At 67.0% G+C, this 19911-nt stretch overlaps 1 protein-coding gene across 6 annotated transcripts; it reads left to right on the forward strand.

Moving 5' to 3' along the window:
* The first annotated feature begins 1639 nt into the window (after nucleotides 1-1639).
* NADK (NAD kinase) lies at nucleotides 1640-18003 on the forward strand. Of its 6 annotated transcripts, XM_070079415.1 has the most exons (13): nucleotides 3691-3777; nucleotides 4485-4531; nucleotides 6479-6673; nucleotides 9057-9140; nucleotides 12446-12575; nucleotides 14469-14577; nucleotides 14652-14737; nucleotides 15080-15182; nucleotides 15515-15669; nucleotides 15770-15869; nucleotides 15944-16101; nucleotides 16527-16609; nucleotides 16893-18003. In XM_070079415.1, the coding sequence occupies exons 3-13, from the start codon at nucleotides 6516-6518 to the stop codon at nucleotides 17053-17055; spliced, it is 1329 nt and encodes a 442-aa protein (XP_069935516.1). In that variant the 5' UTR covers nucleotides 3691-3777; nucleotides 4485-4531; nucleotides 6479-6515; the 3' UTR covers nucleotides 17056-18003. The 6 variants fall into 6 exon arrangements, with proteins under 6 accessions (XP_051696500.1, XP_051696498.2, XP_008250805.2 ...); XM_051840540.2 differs by lacking the exons at nucleotides 3691-3777; nucleotides 4485-4531 and adding an exon at nucleotides 1640-1779; XM_051840538.2 differs by lacking the exons at nucleotides 3691-3777; nucleotides 4485-4531 and adding an exon at nucleotides 2494-2694.
* The last annotated feature ends 1908 nt before the right edge of the window (nucleotides 18004-19911 follow it).

Consider the following 19911-nt stretch of genomic DNA (forward strand, 5'->3'; position numbering starts at 1 on the left):
ACTGACCACTTCCTCTTGCAATTTCTCCTTCCCACAACCCAGCCCTTGTCCCTTCCTTCCCCTTAGCTGACCTAGGACAGCAGGTGCCTTAGCTCCCCTAGCAACGCAGCCAGTGAAACTGGCCCCAAACATGGCATTCAGGTAGTGGCACCTGGCGAGGGCGGGGTGGCAAGGGGAGGGTCGTGGCCGAGCCACAACAGACTTGCACAGGTTGAAGGGGGCTGGGAGCCCCTCAACACATCCCACGTGTCTGCCTGCACCCCGAATGCCAGGCACCCACTTCCCTGCCACATTCCAGTGTGCCTTGCAGCCCCCACGGTGCTCCGGAACCTGGCCCTGCCCCACCTGGAGGAGTACGTACCTGGCAGGTGCTGGCAGGTACATGTGAGTGCACCTCCCCTGTCCCTAGCAGTCCCCCAACCTCCTCAGCCTCCTGGCCACTCCAGCCTGCCCTGTGCCCTGTGTCCTGCCAGCTCCATGCCAAGGATTCTGTGCTGACCTCTGCTGCCCTGCCCTGGCAGAGCCTGACCCTCAGCAAGGAGCCCACAGCAGGGGCACCCCGCGCTGCCCACACTCACGACACAAACACGCCACCCAGTGTTGCTGCCGCCTCACCAGTGGTCGGGCTGCCAAGTGGGCTGACCCAGGGCAGCTGTGTTCCCGGGAGCAGCAGGCCTGGCCACATTGCCCCGTCCCCCAGCATGGCTCCTCCTCAGAATCCAGGCTGACCTTGGGCAAGTTACTGGGCCTCTGGACCTCAGGGTCCAAAGACTTCTTCACGGGGTGGGGGAGGGGGGCTTGTGGACATCGCGAGCCCCGCCCACCCCAGGCACCTGCCGTTTGAGGGATGCTGGTCCCTGGAAAGCTCTGGTCAAGACCGCGCCCCTCCCCTCCCCCTCCTCACTCCCCATGGTCTGCTCCACCCTTGACCTGGGCTGCCCTGGTCAAGACCGCGCCCCTCCCCTCCCCCTCCTCACTCCCCGCGGTCTGCTCCACCCTTGACCTGTCTCATCTGCTGAGCCAGGCACAAGGCAAAGAAAGGGGGCCACGGCCAAAGCAGCCCAAACATGCCTGTCGCGTGTGCGGCTGTGGGTGAAGTCCCAGAGGAGGGCCTGGGGCCTGGGAAGCCGGTCCCAGCCTGGTGACCGAGGGGTGCGCTGACCTGGGGGAAGCTCGTGGCACACCTCCACGGGGAGTCTCAGCCCCTCCTGGCCACTTCCTCTTTTGGGTGCCGAGCCCAGCCAGCGGAAGCCAACTTCCCCACCCCTAGCTGGAGTACAACCCCAAGGAAAGCCGTGGCCTAGACAGCCAGAGGCGCCCCCGCCCAGCCTGAAGGACAGGAGCCAGCTCCGGGAGCTGCCCGGCCCTGCGCCTCCCCCAGCCCCAGGCCTCCCAGGACAGGCCGGGGTTGGTTTGGAGTGTACACGCCCGAGGGCCCATCCCTGAGAGCAGCTCTCGGGCTGGGACCTGCTGCCCCTCCCTCGCAGCCCCTGGGGGGAGGCCGCGTCTCCTCCCCCAGTCCTTGGCCTCTGAGGACTTCCGGGTGCTCCAGCGGCGGTGGTGGCGTGAGCGAGCGCGGGTCGAGTGCCAGGGTGGACGTGAGCCCCTGGCCTCTGAGTCCAGGGCCCCGGATTGCGCAATCGAGGTCTCCGGAGGAAGCCACAGCCCTTGTTTTCTCTGAAGTGGGAGGGGCTGCCCTGGCAGCCTGAGGCCCGGGGTGGACGGCTACCCTGGTCAGCGGCCGGGCAGCGCTCCTGCGTCCGGGAGCACGCTGGACAGGTAGGTCCCTGGGTTGAGCCCCGCGCCGGCGGCCGGGCCAGTGGCCGTCCTGGGAACAGCCATCCGCACAGGCGGCTCAGGGCTCCCCCCGTGGAGACGCTGGTGGTCATCCTGGAGAAGTGGCCGAGTTTACACAACCAGCCAGGGGAAGTTACAGACGCTAAGAAATCCCTCGGCCACCCTCGGTGCCCCTGCTGCCCGGTGGTCCTGGGCCCCGGTGCCCTCAGGGAGACAGCACCAGGCCCAACGGCCTCTGGGCAGCGAGAGCCTGACCACAGCGCGTACAGGGGGGCGGCCAGGGGCTCAATCAGGGAGTGTGTGTGTGCGCCCACGCAAAGGAGCATTTGGAGGAGAAGCGGCCCTGGGGCATCCGGGCCCAGCGGGTTCGGCCCCTGGCCAGGCGGGGCCGGCAGTCCCACAAGAAGCTCCTGCGGCCTTGTCCGCTTCGTCCCACCTCCAGGGTCCTCCACTCTGTGGACTGCGCACAGCACTGTCCACGGCCACCCCAGAGAAGCCCCAGGGCCCCGGGTGGGCGCGGCCGCTCGCAGCCACACAGTCCGGCCGGCCTCGGCGAGCCGGGGACCGGCGGGCGCGCACCGCCCCCGCACCTGCTCGCCGGCACCGGCCCACGTGACCCGAGACCCCGCCCCCGCCCGCCGGCCTTCGCCCCCCGCGCCGCTGCCGCTCCCGCGCCCGTCGACCCCGGCGGCGGCCCCACGTGCGCGGCGGCGCGGCAGGGCGCATGCGTGGCGGCCGCGCCTGCGCACTGGGCGGCCGCGGCGCAGAGCTGCTCGGCGGCGCCGGCGCCGGGTCCGGGCGGCCATGGGGCGGCCGGCGGCCGGGGCGCGGAGGGCCAGGTAGCGGCGGCGGGCGACGGGCGGCGGCCCGGCCTGGGGACGGCGCCGGCGGCGAACGGTGAGCGCGCGGCCACTCGGCGCCCGGGGGCGCGCGAGCCGGGGCTGGCGCCGGGCAGGGCCGGAGCCGGGCGCTGAGGCGGCCGCGGGGTCCCGGCGCGGGGCGCGCGGCGCAGCCCCCGAGCGAGGAGTTTCCCTGACCCAGCTGGGCGCGAGGAGGAGCGCGGCGGGCTCCCGAAGGGGCGTCCCCGGACCCCGGAGGGCTCCTCTCCGGGGCGCCCGGGCCGCGCCCCCGGACCCTCCCGCCCCGCCCCGCCCCGCGCAGCCCTGGCCTGGCTCCCCGCGATCCGGCGGGCGCAGCAGGTGCTGCCACGGACGCCGGGCGCCTGGGGCTGCCGCTCGCGATGGCAGCGGGTGCGGGGTTCTCGCGGCTCCCCGTGCAGGCCCTCACCGCGCCCTGCGGGGTTCGCAGGGCTCCCGGCCCGTGTCCTCGGGGGTGGCACTGGCCTGTCGCCCGCAGCGGTGGCGGCAGGGCCCCTGCAGCCCTGGGACGCCGGGGTTCCACTTTCGCCGTGTGCGCGCCCCGTGTCACTGAGTTTCCCGTGCACGCGCGCTGTGCGCCGGGGCTCGTGCGTGGGGTAGGTGAGCCCGCGAGCACCTGTGGGTGAGCCATGGCCCGGAAGCCGCCTCAGGAGGCCTTGCTGCCCGACACGCGCACGCTGGCCGGAGGCGCGGGTGCAGGGCCCAGAACCCCTCGGAGGTGGGTGCTGCCCAGTGCCACCCGCCCCTGGCCCTCCTGCGAGTGGCCTGTCTGGGCCTCAGAGCTTGAAGTTCCTGAAAAACTTGTCGGCTCAGGCTGGCCGTGGGGTGGCGGTGACCGTCCGCACAGCTGCCCGTGCCTTCCCGGAACCTGGGAGAGAGGCCAGCGCGGGCCGTGGGGCGCCGGCGTGGCTCTGGTCACGTGGTACTGTCCCAAAGGTCTCTCGGCTGAAATGTAACTCTTACTTGTACTTGTTTGGAGGCAGAGCTGCGTGAGAGAGGGAGGAAGAGAGGGGGTTCCGTCGGCTGGGTCACTCCCCAGGTGCCCGGGGCAGCCGGGCTGGGCCAGGCCGGGCCCGGAGCTGCACTCTGGTCTCCCGGCTGGGTGAGGGCGCAGCTGGGGCTCCGCGGGGGATGCTGGTGGGCGGGGCCCCTGGACTGGCGTTGAGGGTGTGAGCTTGGGTTGGGGTCCGCTGGGTACCTGGCGTGCCCGGTTGTTCCTGTGTCAGGAAGTCGTGGGGCCTCTGTGGGGGCCACCTCTTGCTCTCGCTCTGGGTCACCTCTCCCCCTCCCTCCCCCTCCCCCTCTCCCCCTCCCTCCCCCTCTCCCTCTCTCCCCCTCTCCCTCTCTCTCCCCCTCTCTCCCCCTCTCTCCCCCTCTCCCCCCTCTCCCTCTCTCCCCCTCTCCCTCCCCCTCTCCCTCTCTCCCCCTCTCCCTCTCTCCCCCTCTCCCTCTCTCCCCTCTCTCCCCCTCTCTCCCCTCCCTCCCCTTCTCCCTCTCTCCCCCTCTCCCTCCCCCTCTCCCTCTCTCCCCCTCTCTCCCCCTCCCTCTCCCTCTCTCTCCCTCTCCCTCCCTCTCTCTCCCTCTGTCCCTCTCTCCCCCTCTCTCCCTCTCTCTCTCTCTGGAGTTGCCGTGGGGGTGAGGGAGTGGCTGAGCTGCAGCCTGGTGTCCCAGTGTGGCTCAGCACCTCTGTCCAGGATGACGGGCGCCTATGATGGGGGGTCTCCGTGCCAGGACCCCTCTCTGCTCCGGCCTGGGGCGGCGCTGTCAGCCCCACTTCCTCTAACCTCTGTGGTCCGTGTGTCCACACAGGCTCATCAGTGCCGCTCCCGGGGCGCTCAGCGCTGCTGTGGGTGTAGGTCAGTGTGCGGGTCTTGGCTGTTTTCAGTGCGGTGGTGAAGGACATTTCGAGTCTCAGTATGTAGAAATGCGGTTGGTTTTGTGTATCGAGTTTGCCTCTCCCGTCTTGACTTTGGGGTGACGTCGTGGGTCGTGTGGTGGGCTGCTGCGTGGGCTGCCTGCGTGCTGTGCCCCGGGCCCTGCGTCGGGGCCAGCTTTTCCAGGCCTCTTCCCGCTGTGTCCCCGGCACGACACTCTGTCCCTGTGTGCCTCGGGCCGCACCCCAGGACCTGGGTCACGACCCCAGGCCCTCTTACCCGCCTCGGTGCCGGCGTGTGCCGGCGTCTGCCGCCGCAGGTGCCTTGGCCGGTTTGCTGGTTCCCTGTGTGTGGCAGCCATCCCGTCACCATAACGGTTTCTTCATTACGGTTCCTCTTTGATTCTTTTAAGGTTTTATTTTTTTTTTTTTAGATTTATTTATTTATTTGAAAGTCACAGTTACACAGAGAAGGAGAGGCAGAGAGAGAGAGAGAGAGAGAGAGAGGTCTTTCATCTGCTGGTTCACTCCCCAGATCGCTCCAACAGCCAGAGCTGGGCCGATCTGAAGCCAGGAGCCAGGAGCTTCTTCCAGGTCTCCCACGCGGGTGCAGGGGCCCAAGCACTCGGGCCATCTTCTACTGCTTTCCCAGGCCACAGCAGAGAGCTGGATGGGAAGTGGAGCAGCCGGGACTCTTATGGGCGCCCATATGGGATGCCGGCACTGCAGGTGGAGGCTTTACCTGCTACGCCACAGTGCTGTCCTCCAAGATTTTATTTATTTATTCGAGAGATGTAGTGACAGATCTTCCATCTGCTGGTTCACTCCCGAACAGCTGGGGCCGGGCGGGGTGGGCCAGAGCCGGGATCTGGACCCTCAGGGGCTCTGCCGCAGCTCAGGCACGGAGCCCAGGCCGCGCTGCGGCACAGCCGGCGGGCGTGTAGCTCACCACTTTTGTTCTCGGGACTTTGAGCCTGGCGTTAACCGCGAGTAGACTTTGGCTCCGGGTCGGCATCGCCCTCACCTTCCGGGTGCTCTGTGGACTGGCTCTGAGGTTCGCCGTCAGCCCTCGCCAGGGTCGGGAGCGAGTTCAGAACCCCTGTGGTGGGAGTGTGGGGGCCGCACGGCTTTGTCACACTTTTATTCTTGTGTGTGTGTGTATTTTTTTAAAAGATTTATTTACTTATTTTGAAAGAGTTATGGGGGGGGATGTCCCATCTGCTGGTTCACTCCCCACATGAGCACAACAGCCAGGGCTGGGCCAGGCTGGAGCCAGGAGCTTCCTCCAGGGCTCCCACGCGGGTGCAGGGGCCCGAGGACCTGGGCCGTCCTCCACTGCTGTCCCAGGCCACAGCACAGAGCTGGATGGGAAGTGGAGCAGCCGGGACTGGAACTGGTGCCCATGGGATGCCGGCACTGCAGGCAGCGGCTTTGCCCACTGCGCCCAGCGCCGGCCCCGTTTCTGGGTTCTGGGTTCTGCTGTGTTGTGGCAGAGAGGAGCTTCTCTCCCTTCTCCTCTTTTGGAATTTGAGGCCCGCCCTGGCTTCAGTGTAGGTCGGCCTTGGTGATCGTTTCCTGAGTGCTGAACTTAAACGTAGCCTGTGCAGGCTCTCCTGGACTGACGGGCGCCGTGCAGGGCGCCATGTCCTGCCCCGGCACTGACCCCGGGGCTGCTGTGTGCCAGCAGCGCCACAGCTCCGCCCCCGGCACTCCTCTCACTCCTCGGCTTCTAGGGCTCCAGACCCTTCCAGAAGCCCCAGGTTCATGGCTGAGGTCTTTGTCCTCTTTGGGGTGGAGACAGCCTGTTTTCAAAAAACTTGGGTAAATCGGACATCAGCAGCTTTCCCCTAATGTGTGTGCTTTATCGCTGTTTTGTGTATCTGTGTTTGTTAGTTTATTAAATAAGACATCAGTGTTTTTCTGTCCAAAGTTATTGCTTAGCGGCTACAGAAACGGAACAAGAAAACATGAACACAAACAAGGAGCTAAGTCCAGACTCCGCCGCCTACCGCTGCTCGGCGTGCCACGGCGATGAGACCTGGGGCGACGGCCCCCCCATCCGGGGCCGGGCCAAGTCACGCAGCCTGTCGGCCTCGCCCGCCTCGGGCAGCACCAAGGAGTTCAGGTATGGGCGCGAGGCCTCTTCCCCTCCCGTTCGTGATGTGATTTATTAATATGGTCACGAAGAATCCTTGAGAATTAAATATTGAGGCCGACCGGTGTTACTAGTGTGGTTTCTGTCCAGAAGGTGGACCTGGGTGGCCACCTCCCGAGTTGGCCCAGACCACCCAGCTCAGCCCACACCGATTCTCTCGCTCGTTCGTTCTTTTTTAGTGTCAGGTAGAGAGAGAGAGAGAGGTCTTCCATCTGCTGGTTCAGTCCCCAGTGGCCACAAGAGCCGGAACTGAGCCGGTCCAGTGCTTCCTCCGGGTCTCCCACCTGGGAGCAGGGGCCTGAGCACTTGGGCCATCTTCCACGGTTCTCCCAGGCCATAGCGGGGAGCTGGATGGGAAGTGGACCAGCCAGGACTGGAACCAGTGCCCATGTGGGGGCTGGCACTGCAGGTGGAGGCCCAGCCGACTGCCTCACAGCACCGCCCCCACACTGCCTTTCAGTATTAGACTTGGTGAGGAGACCTCTGTGTTCCTGGCCCTTCAGAGAGGCGAGGGCCGGAGGGCATGCCTGGGCAGGGCCCGTCACGTGTGTGCCCTCTGCCCGCCTGCCCCTCCGTGGGCCGCGGCACTGCTCTTGCTCAATGGCGCTTGGGCAACAGCAGCCAGACCTCGTGTCCGGGAGGCCTGACAGGCACGCGGCGGTGACGGTGGCGGTGGCGGCACTGAGCTCGCCAGGCGGTGCCCTCAAGGAGGGCTCACGCCCGTGCCAGCCAAGGGAGAGTTCTTCGGTGGAGAATGGTTGTTGTTTTTGTTTTATTGTTTGTTTTTAAAGATTTTTTTGGAAGGCTGAGGAAGACATCTGTTTTCGAGGTCACTGCCCAAGTAGCCAAAACAGCCAGGGCCGGGGGAGGCCACAGCCAGCGCCTGGAACTCCAGCCTGGGCTCCCACATGGGTGGGCGGCAGGGGCCCAGACACTTGGCCATCATCCACTGCCTTCCCGGGCGCGTTACTAGGGAGCTGGATCAGAAGCAGAGCAGCCGGGATTTGAACCGGTGCTTTTGATATGGGAGCCGGCATCGCAGGTAACAGCTGACCTGCTGTGCCACGACCCCAGCCCTGGAAAGTGGTTTTGAAAGCAGGCCACGTTTGGGGACCAGATGAACTTGGTGGGCAGCAGCACCCCGTCACTGGTGAGGGCCCTGGCGGCGTGGGCACGGCTTGCCCAGAGCAGCCGCTGTGGAGTTGTCACTCGGTCCCTGGTGCCTCCAGGCCGTGGCGGTGCCCGACAGAGCTTTTTGCTTTCGGTTTCTGTAAGTTTGTTGGCTCCGTGCAGCCTTCCTGTCAGGACCCTGGACCTGGGGATACAGACAGCGGTCAGCGGTCAGAGGCAGGCTCTGGAGGGCCCTGAGTGAGGCGGGGGAGGGGAGCCACGCCCCCAAGGCGCCCATGGCAAGTGGAGGAGCCGCACACCTGGTTTCTGGTTGCCTTTTGAGTTCCTGAGTCCAGTCTGGGTTTTGCAATACACTTAATCATCTTTAGAAGACGTACGTAAGCAAGCCCAGAGCACGCTCGGTCCAGAAAGGCCCCAGGTGTGCCACAGCCACCAGACGCCCGCTCTCCAGCGTAGACACTGGGACGCTGGCAGTGGTTGAAGACAGAGAGCAGCGGGCGGCTCCCTGCTGGCCATCACGTCCAGTGGCCCCGGAGCGTCCTGCTCCCGTGGTCAGGAGGTCACAGGTGTCGCCTCAGCCCATTGACCCCGGTAAAGGCAGGAGCACCAGCCCAGGGCCTTTTCCCAGGATGCCATGAGTCAGTCACTTTTCATTTGTTGGAAAAGTTGGGCTCTTCGTATAGTTCAGGGTAAATGTTTTTGTTAACATTAAATTTGTTTTTAAATGTATGTATTTGAAAGGCAAACAGAAACACACAACGGTGGGCAGAGCGATGTGCCGTCCTCTGATTCTCTCCTCGGATGCCTGCAGCAGCTGCTGTCCGGGTCTCCCATGTGGGTGTCAGGGGCGCAGGGGCTCGAGTCGTCCACTGCTGCCTCCCAGGAAGTGAGCAGAAGGGGAGCCAGGACTGAAACCCAGGCGCTGTGACCCCCATTCCGACACCTCCCCCTCCCCAGGCCACCTGGGAGTAGGTTCTGACCTCTCGATTCCCAAATAGTGACCAGGAGACAGGTTCTGGGACACCCCCAGGAATGCAGACCCCCAGGCCCGTCTCAGAGCCGGCGTCTCCCCCGTCCGGGCTGGGAGTGTCTCCCGCCGCGCTGAGGAGCCTGGGGCTCCAGGGCTGGTGCTGGTGCTCCCTGGAGTCTGGGGTGGCCCCGTCTGTGTCTGTGGCTGCACACGCGTGTTCTGACGGCGCTGCGCTGTGTGTGCTCTCTGCAGAAGGACGCGCTCTCTGCATGGCCCGTGCCCGGTGACCACTTTTGGACCAAAGGCCTGCGTGCTGCAGAACCCCCAGACCATCATGTGAGTTGGGGTCCCCGGGAGGGTGTGTGTCGTGGGGTGGCTGTGGTGTGGACGGAGCAGTGTGTTTCCAGTCACTTAAAGCCACGCGACGTCCCCGGGTCCTGCTGGCTTCCCTGGTGCCTGCAGAGTGGCGCGCGCCGGCACCCGCCGAGCGCCAGCGTGGCCTGGTTCCTGACCGCTCTGTTCTCGGGCGCTGTTTGTCCTGAGGTCATTTGAAGCTCGAGAGACGCCGATGAACGAGCCCGTCTGGCCGCGCTTGTTTAGGAGACGCTCTGCCTCGTGGGCGCGGCTTTCACGCGCTCTGGGCCGCCCGGGGTTTCGGCGGACCAAGGCCTCGCGTCAGTGGCCTCGACCGCGTCGCGGCACCGCTGGCGTGGCTCTCCCAGTCTGCTGTCGTGGGCCTGACGGCTCCGCCCGCGTCCTGTGCCCCGGCCCCGCTGCGGTTTGTGTTTTTAGGGGAAAACTAGCCAAACGGTTTAAACACTGGAGTTCCACCTCGGCTCGGAGCGTTTTACTTCGCACTTTCTCCAGAGAGATCCCTGGTCTCTGAGCCTCTGGCACTGCGGGGCCGCGGCCTCCAGGCCTGTGTGTGGGAGCCCTGCCGTGCCCGCAGGGCCTGCTTCAGGGAGCTGGGGACGGATGGGGAGGTTGTGCGTGCCCGGGTCTGGCTCTGAGAAGAGAGGTGCACGTGAGATGCGAGAGGCTGTGACGTGTAGTGGGGGCTGGGGCTGTGCACTGGGGACCCCCTGGGCAGCACCGTGCATCACCCAGTGCCTCCTCGGGGTTAGGACCTCACCAGTGGGCTGGCTGGGAGCTGTTTGCGGGGGCTCGTTAGGCTGCCCCCTGCAGGCTGTGCGCTGCCCCGCCCCCGTCCACACACAGCTCCTGTCATTTTGACCCCAACCAGGGAGGGCTGTGCCGAGGGCAGGCCAGCCCCACCACCTCGGCTCCCAGCTATCTGCTGTGGCTCCATGTGGCAGCCGCGCGGGTCCCTGGGGGCCAGCGCTCCCCGAGGCCAGAGCCGCAGCTGCTCGCCACACGGCTGCCCCACCCTCCCATGTTTGCTCCTGGCCAAGAGCTGCCCCTCCCTGCACTTCCTGGTCTGGGCAGAGGCACTCCCTGGTCACCATTTCATGGGTTAAGTGGCCTTTACCAGCTCAGCTCCTGGGGCCAGGCTCTGCCCTGGAAGCCTGCCCCCAAGATCCCTCGGGCTGAGGCACAGGGCGCTGGGAGCTGCCCCGAGGGTCCGTGGCGGCCAGGCCGGTGGCTTGCTCTGCCCTCGCTCCCTGCCAGGCCTTCTGTGGCTGTGGCAGTGACTCCCTGGGGACCTGGCCTCGTGGTTTCCCTGATGGCAGAGGCCGGTGCTGTGGCAGGACAGCTGTGAGGAACGTGGACTTCCGGTCTGGGAACCAACCTAGGTTTCACCATGAACCTGCGTTTTTGTTGGCTGTGCTGTGAGAAGTTGCCAGGTCATCTCAGTGGTCAGGACAGAGCTGCCCACGCCATTGTGGCCCTGCTCTGCCCGTCCCATTCCCACAGCCGTGGCCCGGCAGGGTCAGCACCCACTTTTCAGATGACCCAGCAGGAAGCAGAGGATCTGGCTGGTGGTCCTCCCCAGGAAGTCCACTGGGGTCAGAGCTTCACTTGTGACCTGGGCGGAGGGCTGTGACCGCCCACAGGCCCCGAGGCCACTGCCCAGTGCAGATCGATCGAGGGCTGGGAGTGAACGCCCTTTCACCTGCCGGTGGCCTGGGAACTCCTCCCACGGGCCGGGCCAGTTCCACAGGCCAGAGGGAGGCTGGCAGAGCCGGGAGGCTGCACACTCGGTGCCGCGGCTGGGCCCGGAGCGCGGCAGAGAACAGGACAGCTGCGGCCTCTTGCTTGGTCTGTTTTCACTTACTTGAGAGGCAGAGAAGCAGAGAGGTCTTCCGCCTGCAGCGGCTCAGGCCGGCCGGAGCTGGGAGCTGGGAGCTCCGTCCAGGTCCCCCTGCGCATGGCGGAACCCAGTCGCGGGAGCCGTCACTGCGCCTCCCAGGGTCCAGGCCAGCAGGGGGCTGGGGTCCAGAGCTGGAGCTGGCACTGAGCGCGGCTCGCTGATGCGGGACGTGGGCCTCTGAGCTGCGGGCCGAGCGCCGACAGACACTCTCTCCTCGGTGAGGCAGGAGGGCGCGGTGAGCAGCGGGAATCCTGTCTCGTTGGATTTTGTGACTTCAGGGACTCTTGGCCGGGCTGTGTTTAGAAGACCTCGCTCTGTAGCGTGCTGCGCTCGGTGCTGGTGGTGCAGACGCTGGGCTGGTAGTGTAGGATGCGCAGCCGGGAGGTGCTGGTGCGGCAGGGCTGTGCGTGCACCTGTCATTAGCAAAGTGTGACCACGATGCCATGGACACATCGGCCGTCTCCTGGAAGGGGGCAGTGCCTCGCGAGCCCCGCGACTGACGGGGCGGACGGTGAGGCCCACGGAGGTGTCATGGGTGGCTGCACACCCCCCAGAAACGCCTGGACAGGGTGAGTGCTGGGACCAGCGTCCCATGGTCATTGATTGACTGGATGCGGCCAGTGCTGCCGCCGTAGGCGTGTCCTTGTCGCTCCCCACCGCGACGGCACTGGGAAGGGAACTTCGCCGGTCTGCACCGCTGTTCTGAACCCGACAGGGAGCCCCAGTCCCCTCCTCCCTCAGCTCCTGGACAGCAGGGACACGGGTGCTGCTCCCACCCATGTTCCTGGTGCCCGGGACCTGCACGCTAGCGGGATCCCGGCGGGGTGGGAGGCAGGGCTCACGGCACGGGGGCGGCTGGGCAGGGCCGTGGCGCTCACAGCAGCGCCGCCACGACTTTAAACCAGAGGTCCGCACTGTGGGAGTGCAGGGAGCTAGGGTCGCGCTCTGGCGTGGCAGGGAGTGCCTGTCCTGAGGGGCCCGTGCCTGCTGGTCCGGGTGTTTGCAGGGAGCCGGCGTCCCCGACGGCCATGGGGTGGCCAGCCCCAGGCTTCCCCTCAGTGGGCTCTGTGAGCAGTTGTCCTGCGGAGGCGTCGGGGCGTCGCTGAGGGACGAGCGAGCGCTGGTGGGGTTGGGGCTGCCGAGGTGAGTGATGGGCACCGTCGGTCACTGCAGGCCGGTGCGGCCGAACACGGGAACGGGGTGAGCAGGCAGGGTCTTCCTGCTGGGCCGGACCCCGTGCCCGTCCCCACGGGCCAGGGCTGCGCCGCCGGGGCTGCCGGTGAGTGCCTTTGTCCAGGGGTGGACCGTGCGTCCTGTCCTGCCCGAGGGGCCGTGTGCGGCCGGCGTGAACCCTCTCCTCTCCCCCAAGGCACATTCAGGACCCTGCGAGCCAGCGGTTGACGTGGAACAAGCCCCCGAAGAGCGTCCTTGTCATCAAGAAGATCCGCGACGCCCGCCTGCTGCAGCCCTTCAAGGAGCTCTGCGCGTACCTGGTGCAGGCGAGTGCGCGGGGGCGGGGCGGGGGGGGGCCGCGTCCCGCTGAGGGCCCAGCCTGCGGCAGAGGGGTGTCCTGGCTGTGGTTCTGAGGGCCGTGTCCGGTGACGGCCTTGCTGCCAGGGTCCCGAGGCGGTGCAGGGTCTCGTGTGGGTCCCGTGTCTGCCCGTGTCAGCTGGTCTCGCCTTAGCCGCACCCTGACGGCTTTATCTGGGCCTGATTGCTTCGGGGGCCACACCCCCGTGCCCCGGGCAGGCTGAGGTCCCACCCTCGCACCTCTGATGCCCTGACGGCTCCCTCCCAGCTGTGCGCCTGCAAGGGCCACACAGGTGACAGGCGCAGGGCGCAGTCCTGGTCCAGCACCCCGCGGGGCGGGCCTCGCCGGCTCTTGAATGTTTGTTTTTTTTTTGCGGTGGCAGTCTGTGCAGGCGTCTTGCATCTGCCGGTCCTCAGCGACCTGCAGCCAGGGCTGCACCAGCCTCAATCCAGGAGCTGGAGCGCACCCTGGGCCTCCCAGCTGGGTGGACGTGGACCGAAGCGTCGGAACCGCCCTCGGCCGCCTCCCGGGGTGCACGATAGCAGGAAGCGGGGGCCAGAGTCGAGGGCACTGCACTACAGCGTCTGGGTGTCCCCAGCAGTGTCTCCACCCTGTACCCAGCACCGCCCTGGGCATCTTGTGTGCCCAGAGGCGAGGGGAGGCCCCTGCAGCTCTGCCAGGCGCAGCCCCGCCTGCAGCTGCACCAAATGTCACCCTCAGGATGGCCGCCTGCTGTCGTGGTGGAAGCCGCCACGCCACGGCCCTGTGGCACTGGCCTTCCAGACACCACGTGGACCCCAGTGTGCAGCTGCCACCTGGGCCTGCTTGAATGGCTGTGGCCGCAAAGTGCCAGGGTTTCCATCGCACGGTGGCTCTGGGTGGTGAGCCAGGGAGGGGGTCGCAGGTCTCCCAGGACCCTTCCTGGAACAGTTCTGCCCCCCAGGTCCCTGGCTGGGGCTTCCCCGTCCTGGCACCCGCTGACCCCTCTGCGGGAGGCAGCTCGGCCTCACCCACCTGCTTCCTTCGCTCTGCTGCGTGGCCGGCTGCCAGGTGCCCGGGTCCTCGTGCTCTGCTTCCCTTTGACCTCAGGCTGCACTGGGGGGGGCAGCGCCACCCACACAGCCTTCCCGAGTCCGTCAGGCGCCTCTGGCTGCGCCGAGCGCCGAGTGCAGAGCCCTCGTCCAGGGCAGGGACTTGGCTCCTTCAGGCTGGCCTCTGTTTCCGCTCCCCACCCCCGGGTCTCCACCGACCCCAGACCCTCCCAGCTCTGCCGCAGCCCGCATGCTGCTCCTGACCGTGACCGTCTGTCACAGGAGCGCTGTTCTGCACTTGGGCTGGGTTTTAATGGAAACAGGTTTGCCGCCCCCCTCCGGTTCTAGCCTGCAGTCCCTCGGCCGTACCTGATGATGACCTGGCTGGCGGAGTCCTGAGGCCGTACGGGGCCTCATGTGGCAAGCGTGGTCGTGTGGCCTCTGGTCCCCTCTTTATGGGAAGCCATGAGACCACATCTCATCCCAGTCACCTCCTGAGGCCCCGCCTCCTCCCAGAGGCCCCGCCTCCACAGCCTCTTAGCACCAGTCATGGCACAGCTGGGCAGGGTGTCCACACCTCACGCTGGGCTGGCAGGGTGCTCGCACCCACAGGGGTTGTCCGCCGCCGCATGAGTCCGTGGGGACACTCGTCCTCAGGCCTGCGTGGCGGGAGCGAGCACTCGCACCCCTGCACCAGGCGTCCAGCTCAGGTCAGTCCTGGCCGGGAGCGCCTGGGTCGGGGGCCTCCCGCAGCAGGGAGCCGTTGCGGGCGACCTGGGCCGAGGGAAAGCCGTCACGAGGCAGTAGGCTCACGGCCGCCCGCCTTCCAGGGGAACAACATGGTCGTGTACGTGGAGAAGAAGGCCCTGGAGGACCCCGCCATCGCGAGCGACGAGAGCTTCGGGCCAGTGAAGAAGAAGTGCTGCACCTTCCGCGAGGGTGAGGCCCGGCGGGCTGCGGCGCGGGGGAGGCCGCCCTGCGGGTCTGAGCCCGCCTGGCTTCCTGTTTCCCAGATTACGACGACATTTCCAACCAGATCGACTTCATCATTTGCCTGGGGGGAGACGGGACCCTGCTGTACGCCTCCTCGCTGTTCCAGGTGAGTGGGCGAGGGCGGGCAGCCGCTCGCGCAGGCCGCAGCCTTTGTCCGGGTCAGTTCAGAGAGCTCGCACACCGCGCGTGCCGTGCCGTGCCGGTGGGCTCTGCCTTCCCCAGGGCCAGGCAGGGAGAGCGAGCGGTGGGCGGGAGAGGGGGCTTGCTGAGTGCTGGCGCAGACCCAGGCGACTTCCTCAGGCAGGAGCGGTGCTGGGGGCCAGGCCAGGGCAGTGGGAACCCGGGGCCTCTGGAGCTCCGTGGCCTGGCCTGGCCTGCCTTCTCTAGGGAGCACCAGGCCCAGGGCCCAGGGCAGGCCGTGCTGAGTGGCCCGTCTCCCCGGTCGCAGGGCAGCGTGCCTCCGGTCATGGCGTTCCACCTGGGCTCCCTGGGCTTCCTGACCCCATTCAACTTTGAGAGCTTTGAGTCCCAAGTTGCCCAGGTGATAGAGGGTAAGTCGGGGTCCGGAACCACGCAGCTCTGGCGGGGCTGCCCTGGCGCGGCCGCTCTTCCAGTGCCGTGGCCACAGAGCAGCGTGCGACAGGCGTGAGGTGCAGACGCTGCACGTGTTTGGGTGCTTCGAGCGGTTTTGACGGCCAGCGTGTTGGGCAGAAGTGCACAGGGGTGTCGCTCTCGCCTGGGGGGGGTCTTGGCTCCCCGGGGTGGGCCCCTGGGCAGCGCTGGCCTCCCGGGGTGGGCCCCTGGGCAGCGCTGGCCTCCCGGGGTGGGCCCCTGACCCCGCTGGCCTCCCGGGGTGGGCCCTGCTGACCCCGCTGGCCCCCAGGGAATGCAGCGGTGGTTCTGCGGAGCCGGCTGAAGGTCAGAGTGGTGAAGGCGCTCAGGGGCGAGGCGGCGGCCGTCCACAACGGGCTCCGTGAGAACGGGCTGCCGGCCCCGGGCCTGGACACGGACACCGGGAAGCAGGCCGTGCAGTACCAGGTCTGTGGCCTCGCCCCTCCTGCACCGCGGCCTCATTCGAGGCCTGGGGGAGGTGGGGGCAGGCCCCCGCCCCATTGCCAGCGTGCGCCGTCCCCTCCAGGTCTTGAATGAGGTGGTGATTGACAGAGGCCCCTCGTCATACTTGTCTAACGTGGACGTCTACCTGGACGGACACCTGATCACCACGGTGCAGGGCGACGGTAAGGCCGCGTCGCCGTCCCCGGGGCCTCAGAGTGCTGCGGGTGGGAGCCTGACGCCTGCCCCTGTGCCGCAGGAGTGATCGTGTCCACCCCGACGGGCAGCACGGCGTACGCAGCCGCCGCGGGGGCCTCCATGGTCCACCCCAACGTGCCGGCCATCATGGTCACGCCCATCTGCCCTCACTCGCTGTCCTTCCGGCCCATCGTGGTCCCCGCGGGGGTCGAGCTGCAGGTCAGAGCCAGCGCCCTTCCGCCTCTCGTGTGTGAGTCATGTCCATGGGCACGGAGCCCCCGCCGTGCTGCCCGGGGCACACCCACAGCCCTGGCCCTGGCCTTGTCCTCGGGCCGACTCCTGGCTCCCTGGATCATGAGCCCTGTGGGGTGCCTGAGTGCTGTGTCCAAGCGCCCAGGCAGGATCTGGAGGGGCTTGGCGAGCTCTCAGCCACACGGGGAGGGCAGTCCGTGTCACACGGGTGCCCGGTCCCAGTGGAGGAGACCGCCTGGGCCCTGGCCGCCGCCTCCCTTCTCCCCTGCCCCAGGTCCCTGCTACAGTTGCTCCGGGCCAGGGTGGAGCCGCCCAGCAGATGCGTGGGAGCGGGTCCTGCAGGGTCTTCCCCCACCACCCAAGGCCCACCCCTCTCCACTTGGCCCTGACAGATCACGCTGTCGCCAGAAGCAAGGAATACTGCCTGGGTGTCCTTTGATGGACGGAAGAGACAGGAGATCCGCCACGGAGACAGGTGTGCGTCTCCTCTGTCGGGGTGGGGGCTGTGCCGCTGGCCCAGGTGCGTCACCTGCAGCACAGGCGTGACCGCCGGGCATGAGGCATCTACCTGTGGCTACTCACAGAGCCCCCCGGCTGCCTAGAGTTGGGGGCCGGCCTCCGTCCTCCGGGCACCGCACCCCTGGGCAGTGTCCCCTGCACACAGACCTGAGTGTCTGTCCCGCAGCACGCTGAGGCCCTGGGGGGTCGGCCCTGAGCTGCAGCCCCTCCCCTGAGCCGTGTCCCCTCGGTCCCTGCAGCATCAGCATCACTACCTCTTGCTACCCACTCCCCTCCATCTGCGTCCGAGACGCCGTGAGCGACTGGTTCGAGAGCCTGGCCCAGTGTCTGCACTGGAACGTGCGCAAGAAGCAGGCCCACTTCCCGGAGGAGGAGGAGGAGCCGGGCGAGGCGCAGGGCTAGGCCGCGCCGCTCTGCTGGCGTCGGAAGTCTGTCTGCTTTTTTTTTTTGCATTTCTAAATGAGCAGAGTGAGGAAGGGGCTGGCGCCCTCCTGTCCACGCACCGAGCAGGGTCCCGGCCGCCCCGCACAAGGCTCTGGCTCCTGCCGGGGGCCCTTTCCGTCTCCGGAGGCTCAGGGTCGGGTGCTTGGTCTGTCCTGTGGCATTGGAAATGAACGTCACAGCCGAGGGCCCCGCGGCTCGCTGCTTTCCCCACAGCTCGTCAGGGTGAGGGGCCCCCACCGAGCCTGGTGGCGGGGAGGGGGCAGGGGCGCGGGACACCCCACATTCCACACAGCTGGGCCCCAGGTCCGCCCGGTGGTGGTTCCGCTGGGCTTCCCGAGAGCTCACGTCCGTGCTGCAGGGGAGGAGCCGTCCTGTTGCCCGGTGCAGGGTGGCCGCTCCCACAGCCCTTCTGAGGACACACACATGCTGCATGCCAGTGCACGGGGCCACACGGAACCTGCGTGGGGTGCGTGGCTCTGCTGGCATCCACGGGGCGGGCCCTGGTGGCGGTTGCCCAGTGGACGTCCCAAATGCGGCCGAGTCTGCCCCACGGTTGCATTTTCTCATCGGACTGGTCGGAACAGGTCAGGACGGGCACTGCAGGCTCCGGCTGGCAGAGACCCTCGCCAGGGTCCCCCTGCTGCCCCATGGGCGCCGAGGCTCTGACCCCACGCCGTCCTGGCAGCCCTCTGTCCTGGGTCCACCCCACGCCACCTGTGTGGCTCCAGGTCCAGGAGGGAGTGGTCGAGCCGCTCGTCCCAGAGAGCAGGGTGCCGCACGGGTCCAGAAAGCTTTTGGCTTTGAAATAATTCCTAATGTCCCGTTGTTAACATCCCCAAATTTGTTAATATTGCTAGAAGCATTCTTACTATTTTCAGATCTTTCAATAAACACACTTGTAAAAAACCATTGGCTCGTGTGCTGGCTTCCGGCTCTGCAGCGGGGGAGGGGCCCTCAGCCTGCCTGACCATGCCTGGGAGAAGCGGGGGAGGGAGGCAGACGGGTGGCACCCTGGGGTGGCCTGCTCTCCTCGCCACCACTCCTGCATCTGGGCCCGTCCACGTCAGTGGACAGCTGTAGGCCAAGCAGATGCCCACCGGCCCTAGGGAAGAGGCCCTGGGAGCCAGCCACCGGCACCTTGGCCTCGCTCTGGCTGCTGCCGCCTCGGCCCAGAGCCACTCGGTGCCGCGTGTGTGTCCCAGCCAGCGTCAAGATGACCACCGCTGGGCCTTCGCTGTCCGTCCCTGAGTGGTGCGTGTCGGGGGGTCCTGTGCTCTGGGAGCGGTCACCTCTGCTGGTTGCTCTGGGTGACACCAATCACTGCTCCCTCTGGCCCCACAGCGCGGCTGGGCTCCACCTTGCCTCGGGACCCCAGGAAGTGCACAGGCCAGGCCTTGACTCCCTGAGGCCGTGGGGGACACGGCCTGCACCTAGCCTTGGCCAGAGGAGCACAGGGTAGCCGGGAGCGCCACCTGGGGGCCACACCCAGCAGAGGCTGTTGGTGTCCAGACCTGCACCTGGGAGCGCAGGGGATGGGGCCTGGGCACTCAGCTGTCCTGGGTCTTCCCAGCTGGTCATCCTGCCTGGGAGCGACTGGGATGCCACGGCTGGAGGCTGGGGGGGGGGGCAGTCGGATGAGCCAGGGAAGGTGCAGGGGTGGCAGCGGCCGGGCGGTTGCTGCCCGGAGGACTTGGCCCCATGGAGACCCAGGCTGAGCCTGGGCATCTACGGTCTGGAAACAGGATTGGGCGGGCAGTGCAGGGACCAGGTGGGCCGAGTCTGTCCAGCAGGGCAGGGAAAGGGAGGCGTCGGGGGGCAGCAGGGAAGCAGAGCCCACGTCGCTGGCCCTCACTCCGGAAAGTTCCGAGAACTAGGATCCTGCCCTGGCTGGTCTGGGCAGAGCTGAGCGGGGCTGGGGGCTTACACGGGCACACACGTGCACACACACAGGATCCCGCCCCCGCTGGTCTGTGTAGAGCCAGGGCTTTCATGTACCCACGTGCACACACACGGGTGCACACAGTATCCTGCCCAGGCTGGTCTGCAGGCTCGGCTGGGTCGCGGGGTCTGCCCCAGGCTCCAGCTGCTTCCCCACTGAGCCTCCTACAGACACGTGCAGGGGAGCACAGACACGCGTGTCGGAGAACGCGGACACACGTGTAGGAGAACACGGACACACGTGTAGGGGAGCACAGACGCGTGTAGGAGAACGCGGACACGTGTAGGGGAGCACAGACGTGCAGGGGAGCGCAGACACACATGTAGGGGAGCACAGACACGCGTGTAGGAGAACACGGACACGCGTGCAGGTGAGCAGGTGCAGCAGTGCCCCAGGCTCTCGGCGTCCACCCCACCCCGGCAGGAACAGAGCAGCTCCCACTGCCGGTGAGCACAGCGACCCCATCAGGTCGCTCGGAGGTGCGACCCCTGCCAGTGCCCACACCTGCTGCCCAGGGCGGGGGAGCCCAGCAGGTCTGCACTGCACCTGTCTGCCCAGAGCTGGCAGCAACTCCCCTGCCTGTGACTCCGGGATTCCCTCCTGGCCGGCACCCAGGGGTGAGGGGCACAGAGCTGGGAGCAGCCCCCGGCCGCAGAGCCCCACTCATCGCAACAGCCTCAAAGGCCCTGCCCCGGCAGGCGCTGGACTGGGCGCAGGTTTCCGAGCTGAATCCGTTTGTCAGCAGCCAGCCCTGCGGGGTCCACCTCGGCTCCTTCCCACGCCACCCTCGTCCTAGGGGCCGGCTCTAGAGGACCCCTCCCTCCGGTCCTGCACCCCTCCTCCCAGGAGGAAGTGGTGAGCCCCGCGGAAACAGC

This window comes from Oryctolagus cuniculus, chromosome 7 (assembly GCF_964237555.1).
Source record: "Oryctolagus cuniculus chromosome 7, mOryCun1.1, whole genome shotgun sequence".
Lineage (NCBI taxonomy): Eukaryota > Metazoa > Chordata > Mammalia > Lagomorpha > Leporidae > Oryctolagus > Oryctolagus cuniculus.

Coding starts and splice junctions, on each gene's coding strand:
- NADK (XM_051840537.2), top strand. CDS start 6,191: ATGTCCTGCCCCGGCACTGACCCCGGGGCTGCTGTGTGCCAGCAGCGC. Junction 6,370..6,478: donor CCTGTTTTCAAAAAACTTGG/GTAAATCGGACA, acceptor TTCTGTCCAAAG/TTATTGCTTAGCGGCTACAG. Junction 15,670..15,769: donor AGCAGGCCGTGCAGTACCAG/GTCTGTGGCCTC, acceptor CGTCCCCTCCAG/GTCTTGAATGAGGTGGTGAT.